The sequence below is a fragment of the Danio rerio genome, chromosome 5 (genome assembly GCF_052040795.2).
Source record: "Danio rerio strain M-AB ecotype USA chromosome 5, GRCz13ab, whole genome shotgun sequence".
Lineage (NCBI taxonomy): Eukaryota > Metazoa > Chordata > Actinopteri > Cypriniformes > Danionidae > Danio > Danio rerio.
The window spans coordinates 4440001-4450474 of record NC_141025.1 but is presented as its reverse complement, the minus strand read 5'-3'; the positions used below and the strand labels follow the sequence as shown (position 1 = coordinate 4450474).

General features: G+C 35.9%; 1 protein-coding gene and 1 long non-coding RNA gene across 8 annotated transcripts in view; one reads left to right on the top strand and one right to left on the bottom strand.

Annotated features, from left to right (window-relative positions):
* The window catches only part of LOC147843792 (uncharacterized), a 1319745-nt gene that overhangs the window by 314917 nt on the left and 994354 nt on the right, over positions 1–10474 (bottom strand). The window lies entirely within an intron of this gene.
* Positions 3643–10474, top strand: part of mlxipl (MLX interacting protein like) — a 160096-nt gene continuing 153264 nt past the window's right edge. For all 7 annotated transcript variants that reach the window (XR_015489898.1, XR_015489897.1, XR_015489896.1 and 4 more), the window contains 1 exon segment: positions 3643–4033. Coding sequence is in view for 4 of the 7 variants with exons in the window: in XM_087251063.1 (XP_087107189.1) it covers positions 3684–4033 (350 nt within the window). In the remaining 3 variants the exon portion in view is untranslated.

The window sequence follows — 10474 nt, the reverse complement described above, 5'->3', positions numbered from 1 at the left end:
GCATATGTAGTTATATAAATCATTCATTCATTTTCTTGTCGGCTTAGTCCCTTTATCAATCCGGGGTCACCACAGCGGAATGAATCGCCAACTTATCCAGCAAGTTTTTACGCAGCGGATATAAATCATATTGTATTAATTTTTACTTTAAATAAATACAAGCTTTTTTATCTTAGGCGTAAGGCGATAGCACTACCTACTGCCCCACTGCCTCGCCCCATATATCATCCAGTCAAGATAATGTTTACATTTCACATTAAATAGTGTGTTCATTCTTATTGTCTGTTATTTTATTTATCTTTTTGCAATGAAATTTGCTCCCTAGCTGAAACCATTTGCTAAGATAAAGAAGCTTGTATTTATTTAAAGTAATATCAATACAATATGATTTATATCCGCTGCGTAAAAACTTGCTGGATAAGTTGGCGATTCATTCCGCTGTGGTGACCCCGGATTAATAAAGGGACTAAGCCGACAAGAAAATTAATAAATGAATGATTTATATAACTACATATGCAATAAACAAAATATATTGATTCACTTTCTTGTCGGCTTAGTCTCTTTATTAATCTGGGGTCGCCACGGCGGAATGAACCGCCAACTTATCCAGCATATGTTTTACGCAGCGGATGCCCTTCATCCATACACATTCATTCACACTCATACACTATGGACAATTTAGTCAACCCAATTCATCTGTACCACATGTGTTCGGACTTGTGGGGGAAACCGGAGCACCCTGAGGAAACCCACAACAACACGGGGAGAACATGCAAATTTTACTTAGAAATGCCAACTGACCCAGTCAAGACTCGAACCAACGACCTTCTTGCTGTGAGGCCACAGTGCTAACCACTGAGCCAACTTAAAAATATTGTAATTCTTAATATTTCCTATGCTCTATACTTTTATTAACCCTGCAATATACAGATTTAATCAAACATGTGACATAAACACTCACAAATAAGGTCAGGGTTAAACGGTATGGCGCAACAGCCTAACTAGGTCACATTTACCGACCAAATAGACTCTTACTAGAAATAGCTGCCAATAATAGCAATAACACTGACATGATGTCACAGCACATCAATAGCCGGGCCAGAGATCAACTCTTACATCATTTAGAGGTGAAGTCTGAAACCGCTCAGCTTTTAATCAGCGAGTTCTGATCACTTTATCAGGCTTGACCTTTGACCTGCAGTGGTGTGCACTGAGTTTATTTCTCAGTGAGCAGTTTGTGAAGAGTGAATAACACCAGCTCGGCTGCTTTATGGCCACAGAACCTTACTAGTAATAGATGTGAGTTTTACAAATAATTCTACAAAATATGTTCATCATATAGGGCCGCACAGTGGCTCAGTGGTTAGCACTGTGGCCTCACAGCAAGAAGGTCGCTGGTTCGAGTCCCGGCTCTGGGTGCTTTAGTTTCCCCTACAGTCCAAAGACATGTGGTACAGGTGAATTGGGTAAGCTAAATTGGCTGTAGTGTATGAGTGTGTGTGAGAGAATGAGTGTGTATGGGTGTTTCCCAGTATTGCAGCTGGAAGGTCATCCGCTGTGTAAAACATATGCAGGATAAGTTGGGGGTTCATTCCGCTGTGGTGACCTCTGCTGAATAAAGGGACTAAGCTGATGGAAATATAATGAATTAATGAATGTTCATCATGGGTGGCATGGTGACTCAGTGGTTAGCACTGTGGCCTCACAGCAAGAAGGTCGCTGGTTCGAGTCCCAGCACCAGGTGCTTTAATTTCCCCCGCAGTCCAAACACATGTGGTACAGGTGAATTGGGGAAGCTAAATCGGCCGTACTGTATGAGTGTGTGTGAATGAGTTTGTATGGGTGTTTCCCAGTACAGGGTTGCAGCTGGAAGGTCATCCGCTGTGTAAACATATGCAGGATAAGTTGGCGGTTCATTCCGCTGTGTTGACCTCTGATGAATAAAGGGACTAAGCTGATGGAAATATAATGAATGAATGAATGTTCATCATATAGGGTGGCACGGTGACTCAGTGGTTAGCACTGTGGCCTCACAGCAAGAAAGTCGCTGGTTTGAGTCCCGGTTAATTTATATTTATAAATTAAATATTTGTATCTAACACAAGAAACATGTAAATATACATGTAGATATTTTGGTTTTGTATTTTTTTATATTTTACCTATATTTTATTAGGAGGCAGCACGGTGGCGCAATGGGTAGCGCTCTCGCCTCACAGCCAGACGCTCGTTGGTTCGAGTCCCGGCTGGGTCACTTGGCATTTCTGTGTGGAGTTTGCATGTTCTCCCTGTGTTGGTGTGGGTTTCCTCCGGGTGCTCCAGTTTCCCCCACAGTCCAAACATATGCGCTATAGGGGGATTGAATTGTCCGTAGTGCATGAGTGTGAATGAGAGTGCATGGGTGTTTCCCAGTTATGGGTTGCAGCTGGAAGGGCATCCGCTGCGTAAAACATGCTGGATAAGTTGGCGGTTCATTGCGATGTGGTGACCCCAGATTAAAAGGGACTAAGCTGACAAGAAAATAAATGAATGAATGAATTTTTCAGAAAGATTGTAGTTTAGAATGAAAATCCACACTTTTATTTTTTGGATCTGATTAATCGTGATTAATTTTTGTCCAGCAGAAACACACACAAGCATGTAGGCTATTTAAAAAATGTTTATTTATATTCATAGATTTTATTTTTTGTATCTAATACAAATTATATATATATATATATATATATATATATATATATATATATATATATATATATATATATATAAATATATATATATATATATATATATATATATATATATATATATATATATATATATATATATATATATATATATATATATATATATATGTATGTGTATATGTAAATAATTTGGTTTTGTATTCTAAAATAATGAGCATTTTTTCATGCTTGAACATTTAATGTCAAAAACTACTCTTCCTTACCCCTGCTTAATGTAATTTAATTTGTGTGTTGTTTTTTATTTATTTTATATTGTATATTTTTGTACTGTTTTGTGTATTCTACACTGTAAAAAAATAGCTGCCAATTGACAATTGTTTTCATATTTTGTGATTCACAGGTGTTTTCCTTTTATTTACGCTTATGAATTGCATTACATGATGTTGATCTCTGCTCTGTCGACATTTGATGTTGTAAATTCAACTCTACAGTTTCACAAAGTGACTTTATTGACATTTTAGCAGTATTATTATGATGTATAAGAAATAATATATAGAGAAATAAGTGAGTCAATAACAGAATGTGCTGGCAGTTCATTACAAGGTTTCTGTAGCGTAATATTCAGCACCAATCAGACAATATAGATTGCAAACTTTTGCAAATGTTAATGAAAGGGGAATTTTTATAGGTTGAAAGTCGTTGTAAGAAGATCAAGCTCCTATATTGCAAGTGAAAAGCAGAAATAAATGGGGGAAAAATAAATAAAACATGAATCACAAAACTGCGGATGTTTTTAATAGTGTATACTGCTTGACATAGTGTTTACATATATTTAAAATGAAACACGAGAATGCCTGTTTGTTATGTAAATGTTTAATAACAAAGAATATATGTATTAAAAAAAACTTGAACTTTGACCTGTAGTGCGCGCCGCTCCCCCTTCAGATGGAGCATTTCTCTCAGTGCAGTTTGTGAAGAGTGAATAACACTAGTTCTCTTGCGATGGCAAAAGCAGAGTATTCAGAAACCGCAGAACCGAATCAGATCGGGCCTGATTCAGAGTCGGATTCGGATCCGGATGATCAGCGGCCCAGTGTGGACGCGGGGACGGGATTCGGTTCCGTCCGCCGGACTCAGGTGATCCACAGCGGACACTTCATGGTTTCTTCCCCACACAGCGACTCAGTCCGGAGGAGAAGCGCAGCTCTTTATAATTATTATGATAATTATGATTTCGACACTGCTAATAAACCGGCCTGCCAGACCTACAGCTTCGGTCCGTTGAGCTCCAGACGGTTGAGCATTGACCCGACTCTCACACGCCTGTTTGAGTGCATGACACTGGCGTACAGGTAAAATTATTCAATTCCTTACATTTATTTACCTGTAATGCCTTCTTAAGACACATTTAGAGTGTAAAATGGTCACACATTATTGTTTACTTCACTATGAGGCAGTTAAATAATAGTTCAGCTTAGCTACACGTCACTGCATTGTTTACATAACTGTTACCGCAATATCTTTGTATTGTATTGAGTTAAAGTTGGTTTTATATTCGCACATTCGGACTTTCTCCTTAACTAACTTAGTATATTTCTATTAATGAAACAATTATTTGCTAATTCTAAATAGGGAAATCATATTATCAAAGTACGACGTTGTTTACAGTCAAATAAATAGTGCCTATGTTGTTTTCAAGTCATACTTAGATGAGATTTCAGACCCAATATTCAAAGTAACATGGTAAACAATACAGGGACCGTGTCACAAGTTGTCACTGAACGAATGTGCAAATACAAAACCAACTTTACCTCAATTATCTTTGTTAACATATGTAACAATTCAGCTTTTCAGTAGTTTATATAAAGCAAGAATGTAGGTACAACTTTGAATATTATCAATAATAATTTATGGCAAATACTGTTGTGTTTTGAAGCATACCATAGAAAAGTAGCCTATGTTAATTAATTAAAATAGTTTATTTTATTACATTTAATTAACTGTAATGTTTATTTAAGACACATTTAAAGTGTAAAATGGCCACACCTGATTGTTTACTTCACTATGAGGCAGTTATACACTCAACTTGCACGTCACTGCAATGTTTACATAACCGTTACCGCAATATCTTTCTGTTAATGCATGTAAAAATTCAGTTTTTCAGTAGTCTGTACAAAGCAAGAAAGTAGATACAACTTTAAATAATATAAATAATAATTTATGGCAAATACTGTTGTCTTTTGAACCATACTATAATAAAGTAGCCTACGTGATTTACTTAAAATAGTTCAATTTATTATATTTATTTAACTGTAATGTCTATATTAGACACATTTAGAGTGTAAAATGGCCACACGTTATTGTTTACTTCACTATGAGGCAGTCCTACGTTCAACTTACACGTCACTGCGATGTTTACATAACTTACTGCAATATCTTTCTGTTAACGTGTGTAAAAATTCAGTTTTCCAGTAGTCTGTACTAAGCAAGAATGTAGATACAACTTTAAATATTCACCAAATAGAGAAATTATATTATCAAAGAGCGACATTGTTCACAGTCAAATAAATAGTGCCTATGTTGTTTTCAAGTCATACTTAAATGAAATTTCATACCCAATATTCAAAGTAACATGGTAAACAATACAGGGACCGTGTCACAAGTTGTCACTGAACGAATGTGCAAATACAAAACCAACTTTACCTCAATTATCTTTGTTAACATATGTAACAATTCAGCTTTTCAGTAGTTTATATAAAGCAAGAATGTAGGTACAACTTTGAATATTATCAATAATAATTTATGGCAAATACTGTTGTGCTTTGAAGCATACCATAGAAAAGTAGCCTATGTGAATTAATTAAAATAGTTTATTTTATTACATTTAATTAACTGTAATGTTTATTTAAGACACATTTAAAGTGTAAAATGGCCACACCTGATTGTTTACTTCACTATGAGGCAGTTATACACTCAACTTGCACGTCACTGCAATGTTTACATAACCGTTACCGCAATATCTTTCTGTTAATGCATGTAAAAATTCAGTTTTCCAGTAGTCTGTACAAAGCAAGAAAGTAGATACAACTTTAAATAATATAAATAATAATTTATGGCAAATACTGTTGTCTTTTGAACCATACTATAATAAAGTAGCCTACGTGATTTACTTAAAATAGTTCAATTTATTATATTTATTTAACTGTAATGTCTATATTAGACACATTTAGAGTGTAAAATGGCCACACGTTATTGTTTACTTCACTATGAGGCAGTCCTACGTTCAACTTACACGTCACTGCGATGTTTACATAACTTACTGCAATATCTTTCTGTAAACGTGTGTAAAAATTCAGTTTTCCAGTAGTCTGTACTAAGCAAGAATGTAGATACAACTTTAAATATTCACCAAATAGAGAAATTATATTATCAAAGTACGACGTTGTTCACAGTCAAATAAATAGTGCCTATGTTGTTTTCAAGTCATACTTAGATGAGATTTCAGACCCAATATTCAAAGTAACATGGTAAACAATACAGGGACCGTGTCACAAGTTGTCACTGAACGAATGTGCAAATACAAAACCAACTTTACCTCAATTATCTTTGTTAACATATGTAACAATTCAGCTTTTCAGTAGTTTATATAAAGCAAGAATGTAGGTACAACTTTGAATATTATCAATAATAATTTATGGCAAATACTGTTGTGCTTTGAAGCATACCATAGAAAAGTAGCCTATGTGAATTAATTAAAATAGTTTATTTTATTACATTTAATTAACTGTAATGTTTATTTAAGACACATTTAAAGTGTAAAATGGCCACACCTGATTGTTTACTTCACTATGAGGCAGTTATACACTCAACTTGCACGTCACTGCAATGTTTACATAACCGTTACCGCAATATCTTTCTGTTAATGCATGTAAAAATTCAGTTTTTCAGTAGTCTGTACAAAGCAAGAAAGTAGATACAACTTTAAATAATATAAATAATAATTTATGGCAAATACTGTTGTCTTTTGAACCATACTATAATAAAGTAGCCTACGTGATTTACTTAAAATAGTTCAATTTATTATATTTACTTAACTGTAATGTCTATATTAGACACATTTAGAGTGTAAAATGGCCACACGTTATTGTTTACTTCATTATGAGGCAGTCCTACGTTCAACTTACACGTCACTGCGATGTTTACATAACTTACTGCAATATCTTTCTGTTAACGTGTGTAAAAATTCAGTTTTCCAGTAGTCTGTACTAAGCAAGAATGTAGATACAACTTTAAATATTCACCAAATAGAGAAATTATATTATCAAAGAACGACATTGTTCACAGTCAAATAAATAGTGCCTATGTTGTTTTCAAGTCATACTTAAATGAAATTTCAGACCCAATATTCAAAGTAACATGGTAAACAATACAGGGACCGTGTCACAAGTTGTCACTGAACGAATGTGCAAATACAAAACCAACTTTACCTCAATTATCTTTGTTAACATATGTAACAATTCAGCTTTTCAGTAGTTTATATAAAGCAAGAATGTAGGTACAACTTTGAATATTATCAATAATAATTTATGGCAAATACTGTTGTGTTTTGAAGCATACCATAGAAAAGTAGCCTATGTGAATTAATTAAAATAGTTTATTTTATTACATTTAATTAACTGTAATGTTTATTTAAGACACATTTAAAGTGTAAAATGGCCACACCTGATTGTTTACTTCACTATGAGGCAGTTATACACTCAACTTGCACGTCACTGCAATGTTTACATAACCGTTACCGCAATATCTTTCTGTTAATGCATGTAAAAATTCAGTTTTTCAGTAGTCTGTACAAAGCAAGAAAGTAGATACAACTTTAAATAATATAAATAACTAGACAGTAAAGTTCGTCGAGACAAACTTTGAGGCTGGCTTGACAAAGCCTGTTGGTAATAGTTTATTTAGTTTAAAAACAGTTTGAAAAAGTATAAGTAGCATGTTATTAGCATGATTCTAGCATAGATTAGCATGTTATTAGCATGACTTAGCATCTTATTAGTACGTTTCTAGCATGGATTAGCATATTATTAGCATGAATTAGAATGATTCTAGCACGATTTAGCATGTTACTAGCATAATTCTAGCATAAATTAGTGTGTTATTAGCATGAATGTAGTAAAATTAGCATGTTACTACCATGATTCTAGCATGAATTAGCATGTTATTAGCATGATTCTAGCATGAATTAGCATGTTATTAGCAAGATTCTAGTATGAACTAGCATGTCACTAGCATGATTCTAGTATGAATTAGCATGTCACTAGCATGGGTCTAGTATGAATTAACATGTTACTAGCATGATTCTAGTATAAATTAGCATGTTATTAGCATGATTCTAGCATGAATTAGCATGTTATTAGCATGATTCTAGTATAAATTAGCATGTCACTAGCATGAGTCTAGTATGAATTAGCATGTTACTAGCATGATTCTAGTATAAATTAGCATGTTATTAGCATGATTCTAGCATGAATAAGCATGTTACTAGCATGATTCTAGCATGAATTAGCATGTTATTAGCATGATTCTAGTATGAGTTAGCATGTTATTAGCATGATTCTAGCATGAGTTAGCATGTTACTAGCATGATTCTAGCATAAATAAGCATGTTATTAGCATGATTCTAGGATGAACTAGCATGATTCCAGTATGAATTAGCATGTTATTAGCATGATTCTAGCATGAATTAACATGTTACTAGCATGATTCCAGTATGAATTAGCATGTTACTAGCATGAGTCTAGCATGAATTAGCATGTTACTAGCACGATTTTAGCATGAATTAGCATGATTCTAACATGAAGTTAGCATGTTGTTAGCATGATTCTAGCATGAATTAGCATGTGCTAAGGTGTTGCTAGGTGGTTGCTAAGGTGTTGCTAGACGGTTGCTAGGGTGTCCTAAGTGGTTGCTAGGTGGTTGCTAAGGTGTTGCTAGGCGGTTGCTAGGGTGTTTTGAGTGGTTGCTAGGTGGTTGCTAAGGTGTTGCTAGGTGGTTGCTAAGGTGTCCTAAGTGGTTGCTAGATGGTTGCTAGGGTATTCTGAGTGGTTGCTAAGGCGTTGCTAGATGGTAGCTAGGGTTTTCTGAGTGGTTGCTAGGTGGTTGCTAAGGTGTTGCTAGGTGGTTGCTAGGGTGTCCTGAGTGGTTGCTAGGTGGTTGCTAAGGCGTTGCTAGGCAGTTGCTAGGGTGTTATGAGTGGTTGCTAGGTGGTTGCTAAGGTGTTGCTAGGTGGTTGCTAAGGTATCCCAAGTGGTTGCTAGGTGGTTGCTAAGGTGTTGCTACGTGGTTGCTAAGGCGTTGCTAGGCGGTTGCTAGGGTGTCCTGAGTGGTCGCTAGACCCTTACTAAGGCATTACTAGGCCGTTGCTAGGTGGTTGCTAGGCGGTTACTAAGGTAATTTGGGTGGTTGCTAGGCAGTTGCTAGGGTACCCTGGTTGGTTACTAGGCAAGCCTCACATACATGCTTGATAAAACATTTATACTTAGTAAGCATTTCTAGCAAGTTACAGTACTTGGCTAGTCAATATTAGCATGTAGCTAATCACTGCTAGCATGTGTAGCCTTTAGGAAGTTCCGTTTGCTAGCATGAGTCAAACGAGCCAATCTCCAAGTCTCTACGATGTTCTGATGCTGAGATATAGCTGTTGATGAATGGTTGCTAGGGTACTCTGTTTTGTTGCTATGGGCGAGGTTACAGAGTGTACTTAAATGTGGTTGGCTTTCTAAGTCAAATGAACCAACCCCTATGTCTGTATGACACTGCTATGCAAAGATATGCATCTTGGCCTATTTTAATGGAAGTCTATGGAATCAATTTGGGGGCGTGGCTTGTGAGATTCATTATCATATTGAGATGCTCATTGGTTGTCTGAGTCAGATGAGCCATCCCCCAAGTCAATAGGACACTGCTAAGCAAAGATATGCATGTAGGCCAGTTATTAACATGAGTCTAGTATGAATTAGCATGTTACTAGCATGATTCTAGTACAAATTAGCATGTCATTAGCATGTTTCCAGTATGGGTTAGCATGTCATTAGCATGATTAGCATATGAGTAGCATGTTGCTAGCATGATTGGCATGTCATTAGTATGTTAGAATTATAAGCATTTGATAGCACAGCTAATTACAGTCTATAGGACAGTTGCTAGGGTGCAGTATGTGGTAGTTAGGGGTGTGGCTAGAAAGTTAAAAGCTCATCAGTTATTGGCAGTTTGGTATTCGGAGTTAAATGAGCTCAGCCGTTAGTCTGTAGGACAGTCTGATGCAGAGTTATGAGCTCACAAAGTTTGATCCCATGTTAAGTCAATAAGAGTTTTTTGAATAGAAGTCTATGGGACAGTTGCTAGGGTGCAGTATGTGGTAGTTAGGGGTGTGGCTAGAAAGTTAAAAGGCCATCAGTGATTGGCTGCTGGCTAGACTGAGTTAAATGAGCTCAGCCATTAGTCTGTAAGACAGTCTGATGGAGAGTTATGAGCTCACAAAGTTTGATCCCATGTAAAGTCAATGAGAGTCTTTGTAATAGAAGTCTATGGGACAGTTGCTAGGGTGCAGTATGTGGTAGTTAGGGGTGTGGCTAGAAAGTTTAAAGCTCATCAGTTATTGGTAGTTTGGTAGTCTGAGTTAAATGACCTCAGCCATTAGTCTGTAGGACAGTCTGATTCAGAGTTATGAGCTCACAAAGTTTGATCCCATGTTAAGTCAATGAGAGTCTTTTGAATGGAAGTCTATGGGACAG